Source organism: Drosophila bipectinata, chromosome 3L (assembly GCF_030179905.1).
Source record: "Drosophila bipectinata strain 14024-0381.07 chromosome 3L, DbipHiC1v2, whole genome shotgun sequence".
NCBI classification, from domain to species: domain Eukaryota; kingdom Metazoa; phylum Arthropoda; class Insecta; order Diptera; family Drosophilidae; genus Drosophila; species Drosophila bipectinata.
In genome coordinates this window covers 18,641,695-18,661,779 of record NC_091738.1, presented here as the reverse complement: position 1 = coordinate 18,661,779, position 20,085 = coordinate 18,641,695, and the positions used below count along the sequence as shown (strand labels likewise).

Sequence of the window (20,085 nt, the reverse complement as noted above, 5' to 3'; positions counted from 1 at the left end):
TTCATCTGTTTAACATGTATTATAAAATTAGACGCGGTCTCTTGGACCACAGCCGAGGCAGCGGCTTCCAATGGCTTCAGACCGGCAATAAATGGGTGGGGGTGGTGGGTGACTTTGCCTAATGTATGCGCAACCACAGCCTCAAGACATGACAACACTATTAAACATTATTCGTAAAGGGTGGCCAGACGGCGGCCATTAGCCTTCTCTTCCTATAGCCGGCCAACGCGGCGTATCAATGGCAAAAATGGCACATAAAGAAGGATAGTAAAAAGATTCTTTTAGTTAGTACATTTATGTCTTAATTTTACTTCTTTATGTTCCATATTTGTGTTTACATAAACTTTGGCTTCAAAAAGAATAATAAATGTACCAGAAGAAAATCATAGGATCATTTTTAAACCAATATTGGTGCTAAAAATTAAAAAAAAATTTTAGAATTTCAAATTCTAACTAATTTGTATCTATCAAATTAAAATGTATAACTAATTTTTTATTCTTGCATATTCTTTTAAATTTTAAAACATGGTTTCCGCACAAAAATGCAAAAAAGAAACATTGAAACATTTTTTAAGAATTTAAAAAACTTAATGAAAAGGAAGCTAGAAATAAATTAATTTATGGCTTTATTAAAATATTTCTTTAAATTTAACCTACAATCTTTATTTTGAAAATTTAAAACCCAACTATTTTCACCAATATGGCACCTCTGGCAAACATCTGGTTCATGCTTTTAATAATCTGGCAACCCCCGCACCGCAACCACGTCATTTACCGCTAAGAAAATCATGTAATTTTATTGTTTACGTCTCATATTCGTGTTTTTGTGTGTTTCTGTTAACAAAATGAAGTTTGCCGACGTCCTGAGACGTCTGGACGCCTATCCGCGAACCCTGGATGACTTCAGCGTGCGCACAGTGGGCGGTGCCGCAGGTGGGCTAATTGGAATTTCAATCTCAGAGATAAGAAACCAAACAACTTGTTTTCCTCCGGTTTTCAGTCACTATTATAAGTACCAGCATCATCAGCCTGTTGATCTTCCTTGAATTCCTGAACTACATGCAGCCCACCATGAATGAGGAGCTGTTCGTGGACACCACCCGCGGCCACAAGCTGCGCATTAATCTGGACGTCACCCTCCACAATCTGGGATGCAACTACGTGTCTTTGGATGCGATGGACTCGTCGGGGGACACACACTTGAGGGTGGACCACGATGTCTTTAAGCACAGACTAGATCTTAAAGGAGAGCCTCTGAAAGAGACGCCCATTAAGGAGATTGTGGCCGTCTCTCCGCCCAATAAGAATGTCACTTGCGGCAGCTGCTATGGAGCTGAGCACAACTCTACGCAGTAAGAAAAATAGACCCTAAACGAATGCCTGAACACTGTCTAAACACTGCTTCTTCCCAGCTGCTGCAACACCTGCGAGGAGGTGCTTGATGCCTACCGGCTGCGCAAATGGAACGTGCAGGTGGACAAGATCGAGCAGTGCAAGGGAAAATACAAGCGTACAGACGAGGATGCCTTTAAGGAAGGCTGCCGCATCCAGGGACACCTGGAGGTGAATCGTATGGCCGGCAGCTTTCACTTTGCCCCCGGCAAGAGCTTCTCCATACGACAATTCCACATCCATGACTTCCAGTTCAGCAATGTGAAGCTGTCCCACACTATCAATCATTTGTCGTTTGGCGAGAAGATTGAGTTTGCCAAGACGCATCCGCTGGATGGGATGCACGTAGAAGTAGAGGGTGAGTTGGTTTAACGTTTCTATTTCAATAACTTAGCGTAATTTAAACAAGAGTTGGTTAAGAATTAAGGTTCGTTAAGTGACTAAGCTAGGACTGTGCCAAAATGCAGGCAGAAGCAGCAGGATCAGCAGCGGATCCCTGTGCCGATGGCCATAAAGGTGCCGAAAGTACCGCCGCCCTGCACCATTACTTTGCCCACGTTGTTGATAAGTTCTCTTCCGCGCAAGCCGTATCTGCGGAAAGAGAGAGTTCGGTTCATTAGTCTTTTAGCCGGTCTAATTACATAATGGGCTTGCCCGGCTTGCGTCACGCGGCAATAGAACCCCGGCCGGGATCGAAGTCCAACTCACCTTAGCGCCGAAAAGCCGCCAAAGAGCGCTCCGCTGGCCATGCCCACGCAGAAACCAATGATGAAGCCCGTCTTCATCTTATCAAAACATGTGGGTCCCTGTTGGGAGAACGAACCAGAGGGCAGCGGCATTCCTGAATGGGTCTGATCTACCTGTGCTCCTGTAACTTCTGCCGATTGCCAAGCGCAGCTGCTTCAAATTGCTTCGGATTTGTTCAGTCAAAAATTCAGACAATTCGTCTATTTTCAGAATCTTTATACTTATTCGACTCCGACTTCGTTGTGAATGAGATATGTGTCAAACAGAGTTGTCAGATAATAGGACAGGGTTGCCTGACAGTGGGTGGCACGATTCCTATGTGCCATCCCTGGAAGGTTTGATTTTATACACGCTAGAGGGCGTTAGTAAATGTAGAAATTTGAAAAATAAAGTTTTTAGTTCGAAAATATTAAAAAAATATAACAAGGAATAAAAAAGAGCCCATTTAAAAGCTCTTAAAAATATAAAATCACATATTTAATATTAAAACTTTTAATCAAATAATTTTTTATTAACAAAAAATTAATTTTTTTTTAGAAAAAAAAAGTGAAATGTTCAATTACTATTTAAAAATAGTTCCCACATTATATATGCGGGATAGCGACGGTAAGCCCATATACACAAACCAATTTTCGGTGACACGGCACCGGAAAGATCTTTCGGATCGGGAACGCGGAATGCCCGGCATATTCTTCAGCTACGAACTCTCTCCGCTGATGGTCAAGTACGCGGAAAAGCGCAGGTCAGTAAAAACAAACTTTTCGAAACTAAAACTTTTTATTTATTTAAATTTTCTATCCCATTCAGCTCTTTTGGCCACTTTGCCACCAATTGCTGCTCCATCATTGGTGGCGTGTTTACAGTAGCCGGCATACTGGCCGTGCTGCTGAACAACTCCTTGGAGGCAATTCAACGCAAACTGGAGGTGGGCAAGCTCAGCTAACGACAAATGGAATCTTTTTGGCAGCTTCATTGCAGCTTGACTACGCCTATCTCATTTAACATTCGACAAATCTCCAAATAAAAGTGCTTATTTTATAGAAAATTACAAATCAAGGCTTTATGTGGTCCGCTGACCCACCGAAAGGAATCCAGAGGTGTTTGAAAAGTATTTGGCATTGGATTCGGTCTGTGATCGCTCCGCCGCCTGTGGGTTGACAATCTCCAGGCCTTGCAGCGGCGTGAAGGCAACACTCGAGGCTGTTCCCGATATCTGACGCTTGACTGTGGTGTTGCCTCCGTAGACCTGTTGCTTTTGGAGATTCTTGTGCAGGGTCTTGCTGATGCGCACCTTGGTCTTCTCGTCCACTTGTGGCAACCGAATACGGCCCGTACCAGTCTTTCCAATAGTGCCACGGGAGTAGCCCAAATCCCCCTGGTAGGCATCCTCTTCGATCTGTGGGGGAATAAATGAATTTTAATAAATTCCAAAAGAAACGTGAAACATCCACTTACATCTCCGAAATTCATGCGGTTAGCTTGCTTACGGAACTCTGTAAGCGCGTATCGCTCCTTCATTTTGCGCACACGTTTGCCTCCCCGTTTCTTCTTGCTTCCCTCAATGGGCTTCGGCAAGGGTTTGATGAACTTCACCGGCGGCGGCTCCTGCAGTTTATCCAACTTCTTTTCAATATCCTCCTTAAAGCGCAGACCAATCTCCCCGTGGACACTCTCATGGCAGGCATCTACCCGAGCGGCTAGCACTGACTTGGCGGCTACCAATCGCGCAGCCTTGCGGCGCAAATCTGGAGCGGTATCCTGCACAATCTGGGAGTAGTAAACGTAGCCTGTGTGCGGCAGCATCTGGGTTTGTGAAAAGCCCGACAGTGTTTTCTTCTGGGCCCCCAAAACCTGGACATTGCAGGCGGGCATTTTGGAAAGCTTGGAGAGACCTCCTGCGATTCCCAAAAGCTTGGCTGCAGTTGATGCGCCCACAATCATCGACAGGTTGGGAGCTATGAATGTCATGCGGCTCTCGACGTACTCGTAGATTTTTGACTTGAAGTTGTTGAGTTCGATGGCCATTTCGCAAGCCTCGTCTATCTTGGACTTCTCCGCTGGAGTTAGCATGGTTCTGGAGGTAAAAGGTAAGGATTAGCTTCAGCATACCAACATATTAGCTTTCAATTGTACACCTACCCCTGCGTTGTTGAAGCTGTGACTGATACAATCATAATAGTGGCCTGTGTAAGAATCGCCTGCAGCTTCTCGTTGTTTTTGACCTGGTCCAGGTCATTTCCCAACTCCTTCACGGCCAAAAGATACTCCATCTCTCCAACAATTAACGAATCCAGCTCAGGGAAACGCTTCTGATACTTTTCTTTGGTGAATTTGTGAACAATAGAGATCTCGTTGTCGATGTCCACAGCTATGGCATTAGCATCCACGATGAGGCAATATTCCGGATCAGACTCCACACTCCCCAACATCTCAGCGGCGGTTCGTTGGCGACTCGCGTAGTGCTCGATCTGCTGAAGGGTTTTTCTCAGGCGCTCCGAGTCACGTAGCTTGCAGAGCTCTCGCACTGATTGCACGGCCACATCTACCTCCATGAGATTAGGAGTCGGCTTTGCCAGTTTTTCAGCCAAAAGCTGTGGGAGGGGAAGAGTTAATTAAGAATCTTATGCCGCATTTGTTTTAGGTGCTTACGCTTTCATCCTCGGCAGTAGCCATCTCAGTATCATCTTCATCCAATTCATTATCGTTGTCCTCCTCCAGATCAGCTAGTAATTCATCCGCTAGAGACATTTTGAACGGTTTTAAAGTAAGTTTTTACGGAGATTTGTGAAATGTGGTTTGTTTTTCTAAACAAACAGGGGCTTATCAACACAGTCGCTGACAACAAGTCTATACCGGTGATTTCCAGCACTGTTTAAAAGCGCTGCCAGATAAAGGAAAAAATAATGCCTATTTAAAATGGTTAATAATAATTAATATCTTCAATTTAAATACCTATGCAGGTAAAATACTTAAATTATTTTAAAATGATTTTATATAATAATATTCCAGCAAAATAAAAATGCGCCAGTCTGGTATTATTTTTGGCAGCTGAGTTTCGCGGTCAAAAGAGTGGAAGTCCGGCAACACTCCTAGATTTTGCCGCTTATTTTGGCGTCTTTATCCTAGAATTTGCGACTTTTCGCAATCATTTCGAGGCTAACAACATGTCCAAGAAGTTGAACACCAGTGTGGGCGGAACGCCCACAAACACCTTGTTTAATTACTTTACAAAATCGCCGGCAGTTGACAAAAAGAAGTTGACGCCGAGCGGAAAAACAGAATCTGCAGTTAAATCCGAAGTGGCGGAAAAGGAGAATCTCAAAAATGGACAAACAAAAAAGGCAGAAACACCAAAGGAGACCAAACCGGCGGCCAAGAAGAAGCTAGCCATGTCCGATGAGGAGGCTCCCAAAAAAAGGAAACGCATTCAGCAACCAGAGTCGGAGAGCGAGGAGGAAATGGAGGAAACCAAATCTGAGGATGACTTCTCGGAGGCATGCTCCGACTACGAGCCAGATGCCAATGAGGATAGCGACGATAGTGCCAGCAGCGGGGATGAGGAGGTGGAGCCCAGCGATGCCAGTATGTCTGAGAACAGTCCAACTCCCAAGAAGTCTCGTAAGAAGGCAAAGACCATTAACAACAACGACATCGAGCCCACTAGCAAGAAACTAAAGCTCGACCCACCAGAGTCGCTGGTTGAGGGTTCCACCTTCCAAGAAAAGCTAAAGAACCTGCAGAGCAACGCCAAGAAGGACGCGGCTTACGACGAAATAGTGACCACAACTTCTACCTTGGATGAGCCGGTTATATGGCCGCATCAGAAATTGGAGTTCTTGCAGCCGGATAAGATCAAGGACAAGGCTGGCAGGCGCCCCGACCACCCTGACTACGATAGCAGCACCTTGCTCGTACCAGATAAGTTCCTGAATGGTCTATCCCCCGGTGTTCGCCAGTGGTGGGTTCTAAAATCCGACAACTACGACTGCGTTCTATTCTTCAAAGTGGGGAAATTCTACGAGCTGTATCACATGGATGCGGATGTGGGCGTCAACGAGCTAGGATTCACGTACATGCGTGGGGAGTTTGCTCACTCTGGCTTCCCAGAAATATCCTTCGACAAAATGTCCAACATCCTCATCGACAGAGGATACAAGGTGAGTTTATAGAAGAGCGTTAAGGTCCTATTAATAATTATAATACCTTCAGGTGGCTCGAGTAGAACAAACGGAAACTCCAGACATGATGACTGAGCGCTGCAAGCGTATCAAGGCCACCAAATTCGACAAGGTAGTGGCCCGTGAGATTTGTCAGATCACCAACCGCGGCACCCAGGTGTTTGGTTCGCAGTGCAAGATCGGCCCCAATCATCAGCCCAATTATATGTTGGCTTTAGTGGAGCAGGATCTGGGCACTACAAGCCGCTATGGCGTGTGCTTTATAGACACCTCCATTGGGGATTTCCATTTGGGCGAGTTCGAGGATGACAAGAATTGTTCCCGTCTGCTTACTTTACTCTCGCATAACATGCCTGTTTTGGTAGGTGTTTGATTCAAAGTTTCAAGCTATATTTACAAAACTGTCTTTGCTTTTTAGCTTCTTAATGAAAAGTCCGCGTTGAGCCTTCGCACGCAACAGATTGTGCGCACTGTCTTGGGTGGAATCCTCAAGGAACAGGTTCCAGCCAACGGATCCCAGGCCTGCAATGCTGAGAAGACACTCAAACTTCTGGCAGAGCGCTACTATGCCGGAAGTGGATCAGACGACAATTGGCCATTGGTTCTTCGCACCATGCAGTCGGATTTGGATCACTTGGGTCTCACGCCCAATGATGACTACAAAATGGCCCTAAAAGCCCTTGGCGAGTGCATCTTCTTCATCCACAAGTGCAAGCTGGAGCCTAAGGTATTGCCCATGGCGCGCTATCATATGTATGTGCCACCTGATCAGATTGCGGACGCCAAACCAGCAGTGGCCTCCATATTGAGGCGTTCCCACATGGTGCTGGATGCCACCACCTTGTCAAACTTGAGGATTATAGGGGAGGAGCACAGCCTCCTGGCCACCTTGGATCACTGTTGCACCAAATTCGGAAAGAGACTTCTGCACCACTGGCTTTGTGCCCCGAGTTGTGATGTGGCTGTAATCGAGGAACGACAGGAAGCCATAGGAGAGCTCATTCGACTGCCCAGCGAGCTGCAGGAGATCCGTGCTCTGCTGGCTCCGATGCCGGATTTCGAACGTAATCTCGCGCAGATTCATCTTTTTGGCAACAAGCAACTGAAGGAGATGAACCATCCGGATTCCAGGGCCATCCTCTTTGAGGAGAAGATCTACAACAAGCACAAGCTGCTAGGTTTCATGGCCGTTCTGAAGGGTTTTAATGCCCTGACGAAAATACCGATGATGTTCCACCAATGCGAGACTCCTTTGTTGAAGAGGATTACCCAACTGCCAGAATCAGGAGGCTCCTTTCCGGATCTGAGCAAGGAGCTGAAGTACTTCGCCACTGCCTTTGATCATGACGCTGCAGCCAAAACGGGCGTGATTGCTCCTCAACCGGGCATGGATGCGGAATATGATTCGGCCATGGATGGAATAGCGGAAATCGAGAAGCGCTTGAAGACATATCTGGAGGAGCAAGAGCGCCACTTTGGGTGTCGCATTAGCTACTTTGGCTCGGACAAGAAGCGTTACCAGTTGGATGTGCCTGAAACTCATGCCCACAAGGCCAACAAATCCTACTCCCTGGAGGGACAAACCAAGGGAAAGAAACCATGTCGTCGCTACACCACAGCGGAAACTCGAGCTCTGCTCAAGGACATGCAGCAGGCGGAGGAGACCAGAAATATGGTACTTAAGGATTTGGCGCGTCGCCTTTTCGAAAAGTTCTCCAATCACTATGAGCAGTGGAAGCAGTGCATCGATTGTGTGGCTAACCTGGATGTCCTGGGCTCCCTGGCGGAGTATGCAGGCCAACAAATGGTCATCTGTGTGCCAGAGCTGGTCTCTGGGGCAGAGCAGCCATTCATTCAGCTCGAAGAAGGCTACCACCCGTGTGTGAACGCCTCCACCTATATTCCCAACGGTCTGGAATTGGGTACCAAGTCGGAGGCACCGCTTTCTCTCCTCACAGGCCCCAATATGGGTGGCAAGAGTACACTGATGCGGGAACTGGGGTTGTTGGTCATCATGGCCCAGATAGTAAGTAGACAATGGAAATTGTAGGAAACAATTATTTGATTGCATGAATATTTCAGGGAGCTCACATCCCTGCAGCCAGTTGCCGGCTTTCGTTGGTGGACAGAATCTTTACCAGACTCGGCGCTCAGGATGATATCCTGGCTGGGCACAGTACCTTCCTCGTGGAACTCAATGAAACGTCCCTGATCCTGAAGCATGCTACTTGCCATTCCCTGGTGTTACTCGATGAACTGGGCAGGGGAACTGCCACCTACGATGGCACTGCAATAGCCGCTTCCGTCGTCAATTTTCTGGCCAATCTCAAATGCCGGACGCTGTTCTCTACGCACTACCACAATCTAATCGATTTCTTCCACAACGACAAGAGGATAACCCTGGGCCACATGGCGTGCATGGTGGAGAACGAGGATAACGAAGATCCCACCCAGGAAACGGTTACGTTCCTTTACAAGTACACGGCTGGAGCCTGCCCTAAGTCCTATGGCTTTAATGCAGCCAAATTGGCTGGAATGCCTCAGGGAATCATCAAGCGAGCTTATGAGGTTTGTGTAGAGGACTCGTTACTTTGTTGGATTATTTTGAAAATTTGTTTCTTTGCAGCTTTCCAAGAAGGTGGAGGCCATAGCCCTGCAGCGTAAGATTACAGCAAAGATTGTAGCTGCCGCTGGAGGAAAAGAAATTTCCAAAAAGGAGCAGCTAAATGTCTTGAAGGATTTGCTGCAACAATTAAAGAAGTGTCATGTTTAAGTTACAGATTTAAGCTTTTTTAAAACTTTTGAGGCTAGAATTTTCAAAAGGCCAATAGAAGTTCAAACGAAGCGTGTTGATTATCATTTCTTCTGCAACGAATTTATATTTGTTTGGTCCATTGAAGTATACGTTGCTTTCTAAGCCCTGTTTCAGTATTTAGAAAATAAGATTTGGTTCTGAAATATTTTTTTTTTGTTATCCTAAGTCTGAAGTCTTGCTTGTGCCATTCCCAGTAAACATTACACCACCAAACAACACCCTCATCCTGCCAAATAGATAATAAAACCTTTTAAATCGTTTATAGTATGTTGCCATTGTTTAATTCTTGTTATTATAATTATTCATTTTTGTATCACAGTAAAAATTAAAAATTAAACAAGTTCACAATCAAAATACACACACATATGATATTATTCAATACTTATAAATTAAATGTTACACAATAAATACAAATATGGCTAAAAATCGTAAAAAACACACGCGTACTTTTAATTCAAATTATATAGTACGCCTTGTGATGTTTTTGTGAAAAATAGGAATGCAGACAGTATTTGTATTAGCTCAGAGATATATGTTGGCTTGTGCGAATCGGTTCTACTACACTTAGTCATTAATTAGTTAGTCAACAGGCTGGGAAACCTCTTCAAGTAGCTCTACTACAGCTAACGTTTCAACTAAAAGCCGGGCTAGGAGGTGGAATCTAAAACTGAACACTAAGTATACAAATTATAATGGGCTCGACCGAGCAACAGGCAACATCTTACAGGACGATCCTTTAGTTGCTGGTTGCTTACAAAAAACACTTACAAAAGATCAAAACTAGACTATATATTAAGCAGATTCTCTTACTCCTTTGCAGTTAGGCTGTGGAATGTCGTGCTTTTTCAGCCGGATGCCCGTCGTCTTGTCTCTTCATTTGTCTTTTATGCTCTAAGTTGGACTTGCTCGTAGTTTAAACCACTATATCAATTATAGATCTATAAATAATTTGTATATCCGTATATAACTAGGCTAGGTTTCTAGGTTCTCTTATGCATCTGGTATTGTATATGTTACAGCGATCTGCACGGGGTCTGATCCTTTAGTCTATGGGCTAGTATGATTATTCGATTTGATTTGATTTCCTCGGGCGACGCTAGTTCCGGGGATTACCTTTACTTACTAACTAACTACAAAACACTTTACGTAAAACTCCGGCAAAAACGAAGCAATTCTTTACACATAGATAGCCCAGGTTGGATTCGATTTAAATGCTAAAACTTTCAGAAATAGCTTCTACTGAAACTTTAAACTTAATTAAATAAATATTTTAAAAAGTTCTTTATAAAAATCATAAAAATCGATCCATCCTGTAGAAAGTAGATAGGGACAGTATGAAATCTTTGGATGCCTACGAAAACAGTAACAATTCAGAAGCGACAGACTCACTGGACTCTGACCTAGGCCATGTCCAGGCCCACGATCTGGATAGCCTCGAGCACTCAGTCGTCGCTGATGACATCCTTGCGCGCCTTGAAGTTCCGCCAGGATCCTGTCGTACACACCCCGACACCCCGCCACCAGTCGTTGAGGTCACTGTACCATCTGGGCTTCCGGAGCTGCTCCTCGTTGTGCAGGGTGGAGCACACCCGGCACCAGTAGTACGTGTTGATGAACTCCCCGGTGCCCTTCCACTTGAAGTACGAGTTGTAGAGCTCCTCGTCCCGATCCAGGATGTGCAGGTACTCTGCCAGCTCCTTTGGCGAGGCGAACTCATCCACGTGGATGTAGGAACGACGCGGGGCACTCACCTCGTAGTCTTCCGGACGGGCTCCCATCACAATCGGCAGGACCTTTCGGTTCAGAGCGTTGACGAAGAACTTCTCGGTGATGTAGTCCTTGCAGTTGGAGTTCTCGAACGCCAGGTAGAACTTGTAGTCGTTGTCGAGGATCTCGAAGCACTTGTCCGCCGTACTCCGAGAGCACTTGTAGTTGCCACACGCTCCATAGATATCAACCTAGAGGTTAAATTATTAAATTAAATAATAATTTTTCTTAATTTTAATTAAAAGTCTTACGTCAATATGCTTTTGAAGCTGATGGGCGTACTGGAGGCGACCGTTTCTGGCCCCACAGTTGGACACAAACCAGGCCACCTTCTTGGTCTTGTTGACCGCATAGTTTTGATCCTGGTCCAGCTGTTGGACCTTTGGATCATAGTACTGCCACTTCTCGTAAGGTGCCACAATGGTGCTGTCCCGCCTGTAGGTGGCCGTCCAGTTGATGGCATCCGGAACTTTTACATTCTGGGTATGATATGGACACTCCAGGTAGTACAGCATGCTGACCTGCTTGGAATTGCTGGGCCGCCGGATGCCCGTGGGTATGTAGTGATCCTTGTAGAGGATCATGTCGGCCGAGCTGGCCAGATCGCGGTTGGCAGTCAGTTCGCAGGTGTCCACAGGGCACTTGGCTTTCAGGAAGACTTCGCGTCCCTTCTTGACGTTCCACGGACCGAGACCGTTGTACAGGAGAATGGTCTTCAGCTTGCCGCTGGATTTGATTTGCTCATAGTTGTGCGGCACGTACATCAGTTGGTTGAGTATCCGGTCGGAGTGCGGGTCCTGGTGGGGCAGCAACCGCGGGGCATGCCGCTTCCGGGCCTTACGATTGCTGTAGGTCTTGGCTGGCTTCGGATAGTATTCTCCGTTCTTGAAGAACCATGGCTTGGCCTGCACTGCATCCTGCTGTCGTTCCACCTCGTTGTCCTCCTCCTCCAGTTCCGCCTGCTCCGGTATCTCGACAAGATTGGCAGCCGATTCTGGGAGAAGGGTGGCCGACGCCGGTGTCGGTGTGGAACTTGTGGCCGTCGGGTGCTCCTCATCCACCGCCTGCAGTTGATGCAGTTGTTGGTGTTGCTGCTGCTGCTGCTGAGACATCAGCGCCGATCGGGGACTCCGCGTCTTCCATATTTCGTGCTCTCTGCGGGGGATTTTTTTTAAGGTAATCTCATTAATTTAGTAATTACGGAATAGCTTAGGTTAAAGTGTATTACTAATCGATTTAAAGCAAAGCTATTAACTTAGAAAATGTGATTCCCTTTTAAGTCTAAAAACTATATTCCTTAAGGGGTTACACGTATTTAAGCGACCCAAAAATGCATAATTTTCTTAATTTTCTCACCAGAATTGGCACTTTTTTAAGACAATTATTATTTACTTAATTAAAACTAAAAACTTACTTAAATAAAAGCTACTTTCAAGCTGATGATGATAGCATGTCATGTAGAAATATTTTCTAATTCCAAAAAAATTGAGATTTGTGGTGACATTTTTTTGTCGGTTTGGAAAATTTTAAATACAAAAATTGTGACTGATTATTTTCAAGAATACATCAATGCAGGTAATTAACTTTAACTGAATAGCTTAACTTTGAAAAAAAAATTTCGTTTTCTGCTAAACTTTTTTTTTGCAATACTGCCTAATTAACATAACTAGGCATAAATAAACATAAATAGAAACATAAATAAACATAAACAACATAAATAGAAATCCATTTTAGATAATAAATTCCTTCGCTCTTTGCCTGGGGAATATATCCCAAAAGATTCTCCATTTTCAAGAAATCGAGATATCGACTTTAGAAACAAAATAATTTATAGCTCCATAAATATTTATCGAATTGAGTTAAAATTGGGATAGCATATGTACATGTGAATGAATGAATGAAATTTGACTTTTTTTTAAAATACTAACTGCGTGTAACCCCTTGAAAAAAACCGTGAAAAAGTTTATTTATCTGTTAAATAATTAATATTTGATAAAGCTGTTTAAAAATTACATAAAAAATAGCCAAGACCTTGTCAAAACAACTGAATAATTCTTAAACAAGTTGTGAATACCCATAAATATTTAACATAAGCCAACAACAGTCCCCACTCTTACAATATTTACTTTATGTTTTTGTTTAACATTTTATTACTTACTTTAGATTGAAACCGAATATGAGGAGGAGGGCGCAGATCAGTGTGAAATAGAAGTACTTCTTGAGGGATATTTTCGGACGTCGCATGATGATGACCACTCCCAATCCTCGAGGGGCTCTGGACTACGGGCTTGGTTATTTTTCGGGTGGGGGCCAATGAACCACTACGTTCGTCTACCAACTTCAGCTGACGTTTGTCATTTTGCTGTGCGAAAAAGATAAACAAATATTATGGCTACAGATTGGTATTATTTATCCAAATAAATGTCGCTCTATCGGGCTCCATCATTTAAACACTAATTACCCGTGTTAATTTTTTGGGCCAGTTCGGATTCTGATTCGGATTCGGATTCTGCTTGTTGATCGCTTCGATGCTGAGCGGGAACTGTTCTCGAAATGGAATGGATAGTGTTTCGTTCGACCGATCCGAAGGGGCGGTACATTACCATTACTGCCGCAGATCTTATTTATTTACATATTTTGTGATGCGCACACGTGTTTCCCGATAATCTTTTTTTTTTTAGAATTTCTAGCGTTTTTAGTGAGCTGGCATTATTAGCGATCAATATAATAAAGATGTGTATAATTTTCGGGTTTAAATCGATTAGCTATGGATGAACGAGTTGCATTTCAGGCAATTAGTTCCGAGTCAAGTGGTCCCCAAAATAAAGTACTTACAACGAGCGACAGTCTCTAAGGGTCTAGTCGATAAATACAATTCGAATGGAAACGTACAAATAGCTAAACAGATGGCTATCTGGGCAGAGAGAGGCAGTTTCTTTTTTCAACGCCTCGCCTCGAGCTGTCGAGCTGTGTGCCACATCAACCAGCGGGGCGTATACGTAATAAAAATGGCACGAAGAGCCGAGGGGAGTCTTCAGAAGTGCCTCCCCAAGTAACGCAATAGATAAAGTCAAAGCAGGCTACTATCAACAGCTTTTATGGTAGACATTCCCCCGAGGGGAGCCTAATTACAGGCAAAGGCTCCTGTAGTCCTTCGCCAGGCGATGCGAATGCAGCTTCATTTGGGCCACATTCCTGGCTAATCCCCCAAAAGCCACACCGAGTGTCCATCCATCTATCACATGCCATTTATGTGCCACTACATCATGCGTCTCAGGCCGTTTGTGGGATGGTGCAAGAGTGTAAGTGTGGTTGCAACATCACTTGCGTTGGAAGGCAAACAAGGTGGTGCCAAATGTGGTCGGGGACTGCACCACAAATTGGCCGTCCCACATGGCTACCAAGCCTTATACACTTTAAAAATGTGAAAGGAATTTCTGGAGGAATTAATTAGGAAAACAGTAAGAGTTTTTGCGAGTGCAGTGCCGCCCCCAGAAGTCCACCCAGTCCTTCATTGGGGTCTTCACTATCGTACTTTTTGACGTTTTTGACTGGCAAACAGCAGGAGACGGACGGAACAAGGAGCAGGATAAAGAGATGGGGTTACCCAAGCGAATCCCCCGGCTTGCATGAAAAATGTAGTTAGAGTCATTCATTCATGTTGCAAAAGTAGGACTCCAATGGTTAAGGGATGCGGTTGGGGCAGTGGCGCGTGCAAACAGAACCACATGCAAAGACATCCACCGTCCAGCGGGTGGGGTTGGCTGGTTGCCAGAGGAGCACTCCTTAATATCCTCTGCCAGGGACCATGTAGAACATGATACGAGTTTATTTATTCACCTTTCATTTCACTCTATTGATTATCGCAGTTCCACTTTTATTATGAAAACTCGACACGGTTATTTTTCTTTTTGTAATTCAATTTCCAATCCACATTCAAATGTCCCATGAATGGTATGTTCCCATCGATGCAGGTTTAAGGGTTCTGGCACATTTTCAGAAGGGTTTATTCTATTTATATTATGTCTAACTAATTAGCTGGGACAGGCATACATAATGTTGGCTTATCTTGAATAGTTTATGTATGTATGATGTATGACCCACGTGATATGAGTTTGCAGTAACATAACGATAATATGACCTACTTTGACCATAAAATGACCAATATGGGAGCTCCAACATATCCCCAGGGGATGGTCATATCTTCTGGAAATAACAATCCGTTCCCTTGGGGTGTAAATTTAACGATTTTTGTATAGATTCTCGTTCACAATAAAATCTAGAAACTAATTATTTTTTATCAAACTCCTGGAGGGACCCCTTCCAAAATCTGAGGAATTCTGATATCTTTTTCAATAATTATCCGATCCTCCAGCGGGGTACCTTAAAAGATCTGTAGATCAATTCTCTTTCAATCTGAATAAAATTAAAAAAAAAAATTATTTTTTTTAATTTTTTATTCAATTTTTCATTTTGGGTTCCTTTGGTATTCCGAAGAATGCATGAAAACCCCACAAGGGCTCTCTGCGATGGCCATATTTTTGTCAATATTTCTCCGATTCCTAATCAGGATACCTTGTTGGGTTTGTAGATCGATTCACTTTCAATCTACATCAAAATCTAGGCACTAATTATTTTTAAGTTTTTTATTCAAAATTTTTCTAGGGACCCTTTCCTAATTCTGAAGAATGCTTGGAAGCCCCAATATCACCCCAGATATTGTCATATCTTTTTCAATAATCATCCGATCCTTAAGCAGAATACCTTTAAATATTTGTAGATCATTTCTCTTGCATTCTGCATGCAAATCTAGCAACTTTTTTTTTTTTTTTAGTTTTTTGTTACATTTTTAAACCGTCTTCTTTGAAAATCTAAAGAGTTAATGGAAACCCCAATATGGCTCCCTGCGAATACCATATCTTTTCCAATAATAATCCGATTCTCCAGTGGGTTACCTTAAAAGATTTGTACATATGTACATATTTCCATTTTCTTTCCGATTCAAAAAATCAAAATCGATTAACTAATTATTTTGCTGATTTTTTTGCAAATTCTCTGAAGTAACCCCTTTCCTAAACCATAAAGATGCAAGAGGGCCAATGCAGCTTACACCGAAGGCTATGTCTTGGCCAATTTTCATTCAATTCTTGAGCGAAATAGCTTAAAATATTTTTAGATCTATTATCTTCTTCTTTTGCATAAGAATCTATAAAAAAAATATATTTTTTAGATTTTTTTCGACCAATTTTTTCGGGGGTACTACTCAGAACCTCCATATTGCTGAAATGTTAGCCTTCCTTCTGGATAGATTCTGGTAAAAGGCCTAATCTATTTTTTCTGTATGAATATTAAAGTAAGCACACCACATTATTTATAACGAACCAATTTCTTTTCCTGAAATTCCTATGACGCACTTTTCCTTCCGTTTAAAGAGGGTCGTCAGCTCCTTCGTCCTTAATTTATGTGTTTATATTTAGTTAGGTGCTGTGGCCTCTTGTCGAGGCACTTGATCTATGCCTTTAGTGTGTCAATATGCCTATATATACATTTATATTTGTACAAAAACATATACTATGTATTAGGGGGCTCGAGTCCATGGAGGGTAGCACCTAAAAGGGTGGCTATAGCCTGACTTGCATGCATTGTTTTTCTTGAAGAGCCCCACATGGACTGGGGTTTTGGGGGAAAATTCAGTTCTTTGTTGTCTTCACGATGCCATGCTTGACTTTCTTGGTAACAAACTGTATACACTTGCACAATATTATTAATGAAATTTATATAAACTTTAAAAAAATAAATATTAAGAGTTCATCAAGGCTCATGTATTAGACAAAAAGAGGTTTTTCATTTATGATCCTAACACTTTGCATATAAAGTAGGGGTGTGCCTGGACTTTCCCTGTGGATACCTCTTGAGGAAGGAGCCTTATTGGAGGAGTTAGTTAGTTAGTTTGATGTTCACTTGTGGCCTGTCTAATAATAAAGTTTCCGTATTTTTAGGCCACATATGAGACGCACTTCCCACCTCCTGGGACCGTTACAACACCACCCCCTTTTACGCACGCAATGTCTGCCCGTCTCGGTGTCTGTCTGTCCTCTTCTGGCTGGGGGTATGGTTTTCTTTTTTTTTTTTTTTTGTCTTAATCAATAAAATTGGTTGGCCCGCGGCTCAAAAGTTGATGGGTTAAGTACATAGGCTTTTAGCCCCTTTTTACCTCTTATTGGTCAATAAACATTTTGCATGTGCACTTACACAATGGAGCCTCTGCTTTTGTTGTTGTTGTTGTTTGGTTTGATGTGTTTTTTGTACTGCTGCCCTTTTAGACTTTTCTCCTACCGATGGCCAAGCTTATTTGTAGGCTTTCTCCAGTCTCAGTCATATTTGCACTTTTCGAAACTCTTTGGCTCTTAAATATCTATGTATATTTTGTAAGAATATTATTTTCTTTTTGAAAAAGAAGCACTGTGATACATATATGTGGGAGAAACGCGAATCAGACCGTACGGAAGTGTAACTGCCACCGTTGTCCTTGCCTTTTCACGTAACTTTCGCAACTGCGCCCAAATGTGAAAATGTAAATGTTCTTTTTACTAGACAGCTGGGCACCCAAAGGAGCTCGGAGAGAGACCCGTCGCGAGAAGTCAAGCCGGAAGAGAGAAGGAAGTACTGCAGTTTACTTCCGCATGCAGCTGTATAAATATTTAATTGTGCAAAATTTATCGGTAATTTACAAAAATTTTTAAAAACCTCAACGCTTTAGCTAAAAGATATTTTACAGTCTGTCATATTTTGATAATTATTTGGAAGTTTATTTTTTAGGAATTCTGCGCAAGTGCCCGGAGAAAGAGAGAGAGCGGCAAGAACAAGAGAAATGGCAAACAAACAAAAGCAGCTACAGCTGTCTTATCACAGGGCGGTTTTTCTACCACCCCCTTTTGTGATAGTAGCTTTGGTTCGGGTCTTGGCTATACCGAAGTTACTTTTTCTGGAATTTGAAATATTTTAATATTTTGATCGGGATTTGCTTTAATTTTAAAAATTTTAAATACCTCTCGCTTTTAAGTTTAAATAAAAAAAAGTAACCCCAAAAGGGGAAAAAAGTAAAAGTAAGTAAATAAACCCACTATTTGTATTTAAAAAATAAAAAAAACACATACATACATACTTTAAAAATATAATTTTAATGCCAAACTCTCTGGTTATTCCTATAAATTCCACATTTTGTTTATTCTCAATGCATAAATTACATACTCCATTTATTTTAAAAGGCCTTCACGTTACTTGTTCTGAATGTCCCTGTCTGAAAGGATTCCGTCTGGACTGAAATCGGGAATCCGCTTAAGCATACCTTACACACGCTTTGTTCTTAGGGGCTAAAACTTAATACGGGATAGGATAGAATGGACACACAAAGAACGCTTTGGGGGATTACGTTTCGTTTTAAAAATATACATGTATATAAACTATATGCAATGTTCCAATAAACTTATCCTAACCTATGCAGAGATGCATAAGGTGTCTGCTGGATTTTTTTGTCTGCCGCTCCTAGGCGGAACTAAAGGTCTCGTAAACATTGGCCCCCAGCGTCTTTGTCTTCTCGGCCACCACGAAGAAGGTGAGGAGCTGGGTGGGCAGGTTCTGGGGTCGGGCAGCACTATCAAATCCCCTCGAGGTGATCCCACTGATGATCGGAATGAGTTTGGCCAAGGCCATCTGGACTGTGTTGATGTTTAGCAAGTTATTGTTCTCCGGCGTTGGGCTGGTCATGTTCGGGGTGCTGCTACCCGAGGCCTGGTTGAACTTGAGTGGCTGCTGGTTCTCCTGCTGCTTCTTTAGCTCGGCTGGTGAAAGGTGCTGCAGTGTTTCTCCCATGGACTCTGCAATGGCATCGCAGGCCAGCACGAATCCTCTGCTTATATTATGAGAGCATACGCCGATGGCATCTTCGCTTTCCAGCAAGTCAAGTGTCTCGTTAAACATCTGTTGCAAAAGGGGTGAGTGATTGGGATTCTGGCTGGGCAGAAGGTATTTGCTCATCCGAGAGTTGGGATCCCGTCGCGGGTCCGCATTTATAGACATCTGCAGGGACCAGAACAGCTGTTCCATGTCGTTCAGAGAGAGCTGCTGGCTCAAAGGCATCGATTTGACGACCGCAATGACTTGTGTGCGAATGTAACGGGCCAAATCCCGAATACCCGATTCCGTGATGAAGTGTCGGATGAGTGAGAGGTACTGCTGCTTCAGTTCGTCAGAGATCTGCTTTTGTTCCGTCATTATGTCCCGATATATGTACCCGCCGAGAAGGTTCAGCTGCACGCGCAGAGCAATCACAAGCATGGAGGAGGCATAAACGAAGGTGGCCAGTCGGGTGAACGAGACAATCTTCATGTCCTCCCATAGCTCCAGCTTGTTCTTGGGGTTCTGCCGCAACTGCTCGAGCAGCTCGTCAGTGCTGCACTCCTTCAAAACTGCCTGGCACATCTCCTCGCCCATGCCGAGTATCACCTGATTGCAGGTCTTCTCCGTGGACTCAAAATGATGCATCCGCCGCGTCCGCTCAAAGAACTCGCGCGCCTGCTTCTCCTGGTACTCCACAAAGCGCCTTTGGGCGTAGCGGGCGGCGTAAATCGTTCCTCCCACCAGCACGCCGGTTACTATAAATTTCCGCCGGTGGCGTGACAGAAAGTCCTGCAGGCGCGACAGCATGGTAGCGAGTGGAATGTGGATAGGCTGACCCACTGGCTGGAACTGAGGATGCGGTGGTGCGTGTGTCCGTGTGAAAGGAGCCAACTGCTCGTGCCACTTTCCGCTTCGCCAGCTGCCCCGTTGCCCGTTGTCCAAAAGGCGGCCTGCCGGAGGTTAATGAATAGTTAATGTGCAAAGTTCACCTGTGTGCGTAGGGTGGCGCGCAGCTGGCGTCGCAGTCAGCGCCGCCCTCATCGCAGCCGCCACAAAGATTAGATTAGCACTAATACCTGTAACTCGATTTCCCTGGATTCAGAAGCACGATGCTCCGGCTTTCAGCTTTATCGATTCGATTGTATGCCGCTATCGCGCTTCTGGTGCATTAGCACGGATTTTGGTCTGGAATGTATGTATATATCTTGTTGTTGAAGTGTTTGGAGCCGCATACTGCGTTATCGAAAGCAGGAAAATCCCACAAATTAGTGTGGCCCTATTTTTTAA

The 20,085-nt window shown here is 43.8% G+C and overlaps 6 protein-coding genes and 1 long non-coding RNA gene across 9 annotated transcripts; 3 read left to right on the top strand and 4 right to left on the bottom strand.

Moving 5' to 3' along the window:
* Positions 1-743: 743 nt before the first annotated feature.
* On the top strand, positions 744-3,191 carry LOC108132748 (endoplasmic reticulum-Golgi intermediate compartment protein 3). The gene is made up of 5 exons (XM_017252289.3): positions 744-933; positions 1,001-1,352; positions 1,413-1,750; positions 2,677-2,881; positions 2,947-3,191. The coding sequence occupies exons 1-5, from the start codon at positions 846-848 to the stop codon at positions 3,080-3,082; spliced, it is 1,119 nt and encodes a 372-aa protein (XP_017107778.1). The 5' UTR covers positions 744-845; the 3' UTR covers positions 3,083-3,191.
* On the bottom strand, positions 1,756-2,412 carry LOC108132749 (reactive oxygen species modulator 1). The gene is made up of 2 exons (XM_017252290.3): positions 2,101-2,412; positions 1,756-1,983 (listed from the first exon to the last, which is right to left on the bottom strand). Exons 1-2 carry the CDS (start codon positions 2,229-2,231, stop codon positions 1,875-1,877), a joined length of 240 nt encoding a protein of 79 aa, XP_017107779.1. The 5' UTR covers positions 2,232-2,412; the 3' UTR covers positions 1,756-1,874.
* On the bottom strand, positions 2,898-4,959 carry Prp31 (pre-mRNA processing factor 31). The gene is made up of 4 exons (XM_017252287.3): positions 4,789-4,959; positions 4,279-4,730; positions 3,595-4,213; positions 2,898-3,535 (listed from the first exon to the last, which is right to left on the bottom strand). Exons 1-4 carry the CDS (start codon positions 4,885-4,887, stop codon positions 3,200-3,202), a joined length of 1,506 nt encoding a protein of 501 aa, XP_017107776.2. The 5' UTR covers positions 4,888-4,959; the 3' UTR covers positions 2,898-3,199.
* A 248-nt stretch (positions 4,960-5,207) lies between these two features.
* Positions 5,208-9,399, top strand: Msh6 (DNA mismatch repair protein Msh6). Its single transcript, XM_017252286.3, has 5 exons — positions 5,208-6,296; positions 6,349-6,678; positions 6,736-8,343; positions 8,400-8,885; positions 8,944-9,399. Exons 1-5 carry the CDS (start codon positions 5,304-5,306, stop codon positions 9,088-9,090), a joined length of 3,564 nt encoding a protein of 1,187 aa, XP_017107775.2. The 5' UTR covers positions 5,208-5,303; the 3' UTR covers positions 9,091-9,399.
* A 16-nt stretch (positions 9,400-9,415) lies between these two features.
* FucTA (glycoprotein 3-alpha-L-fucosyltransferase A) lies at positions 9,416-13,583 on the bottom strand. Of its 2 annotated transcripts, none has more exons than XM_070280511.1 (4): positions 13,361-13,583; positions 13,058-13,291; positions 11,151-12,054; positions 9,416-11,090 (listed from the first exon to the last, which is right to left on the bottom strand). In XM_070280511.1, exons 2-4 carry the CDS (start codon positions 13,141-13,143, stop codon positions 10,575-10,577), a joined length of 1,506 nt encoding a protein of 501 aa, XP_070136612.1. In that variant the 5' UTR covers positions 13,144-13,291; positions 13,361-13,583; the 3' UTR covers positions 9,416-10,574. The 2 variants fall into 2 exon arrangements, with proteins under 2 accessions (XP_070136612.1, XP_070136611.1); XM_070280510.1 differs by having other exon boundaries at positions 13,058-13,261.
* A 150-nt stretch (positions 13,584-13,733) lies between these two features.
* LOC138926441 (uncharacterized) lies at positions 13,734-18,068 on the top strand. Of its 2 annotated transcripts, none has more exons than XR_011442974.1 (3): positions 13,734-17,440; positions 17,498-17,621; positions 17,719-18,068. It is a non-coding gene; the product is annotated as an uncharacterized lncRNA (long non-coding RNA). The 2 variants fall into 2 exon arrangements; XR_011442975.1 differs by having other exon boundaries at positions 17,707-18,068.
* Positions 18,062-20,053, bottom strand: Pex3 (peroxin 3). Its single transcript, XM_017251995.3, has 2 exons — positions 19,875-20,053; positions 18,062-19,748 (listed from the first exon to the last, which is right to left on the bottom strand). Exon 2 carries the CDS (start codon positions 19,603-19,605, stop codon positions 18,445-18,447), a length of 1,161 nt encoding a protein of 386 aa, XP_017107484.1. The 5' UTR covers positions 19,606-19,748; positions 19,875-20,053; the 3' UTR covers positions 18,062-18,444.
* Between the last annotated feature and the right edge of the window lie 32 nt (positions 20,054-20,085).

Bases quoted from the DNA above. Each gene is read 5' to 3' on its own strand.
- Pex3 (XM_017251995.3), bottom strand. From the start codon at position 19,605: ATGCTGTCGCGCCTGCAGGACTTTCTGTCACGCCACCGGCGGAAATTT.
- LOC108132749 (XM_017252290.3), bottom strand. From the start codon at position 2,231: ATGCCGCTGCCCTCTGGTTCGTTCTCCCAACAGGGACCCACATGTTTT. The intron at 1,984-2,100 runs GTGAGTTGGACT...CTCTTTCCGCAG, and splicing joins GGCGGCTTTTCGGCGCTAAG to ATACGGCTTGCGCGGAAGAG.
- Prp31 (XM_017252287.3), bottom strand. From the start codon at position 4,887: ATGTCTCTAGCGGATGAATTACTAGCTGATCTGGAGGAGGACAACGAT. The intron at 4,731-4,788 runs GTAAGCACCTAA...CCCCTCCCACAG, and splicing joins CTACTGCCGAGGATGAAAGC to CTTTTGGCTGAAAAACTGGC. The intron at 4,214-4,278 runs GTAGGTGTACAA...TTTTACCTCCAG, and splicing joins ACAGCTTCAACAACGCAGGG to AACCATGCTAACTCCAGCGG.
- FucTA (XM_070280511.1), bottom strand. From the start codon at position 13,143: ATGCGACGTCCGAAAATATCCCTCAAGAAGTACTTCTATTTCACACTG. The intron at 12,055-13,057 runs GTAAGTAATAAA...AATCCCCCGCAG, and splicing joins ATATTCGGTTTCAATCTAAA to AGAGCACGAAATATGGAAGA. The intron at 11,091-11,150 runs GTAAGACTTTTA...TTTAACCTCTAG, and splicing joins AGCTTCAAAAGCATATTGAC to GTTGATATCTATGGAGCGTG.
- LOC108132748 (XM_017252289.3), top strand. From the start codon at position 846: ATGAAGTTTGCCGACGTCCTGAGACGTCTGGACGCCTATCCGCGAACC. The intron at 1,751-2,676 runs GTGAGTTGGTTT...ATTTTTTTTTAG, and splicing joins GATGCACGTAGAAGTAGAGG to AAAAAAAAAGTGAAATGTTC. The intron at 2,882-2,946 runs GTCAGTAAAAAC...TATCCCATTCAG, and splicing joins AAGTACGCGGAAAAGCGCAG to CTCTTTTGGCCACTTTGCCA.
- Msh6 (XM_017252286.3), top strand. From the start codon at position 5,304: ATGTCCAAGAAGTTGAACACCAGTGTGGGCGGAACGCCCACAAACACC. The intron at 6,679-6,735 runs GTAGGTGTTTGA...TTTGCTTTTTAG, and splicing joins CGCATAACATGCCTGTTTTG to CTTCTTAATGAAAAGTCCGC. The intron at 8,344-8,399 runs GTAAGTAGACAA...TGAATATTTCAG, and splicing joins TGGTCATCATGGCCCAGATA to GGAGCTCACATCCCTGCAGC.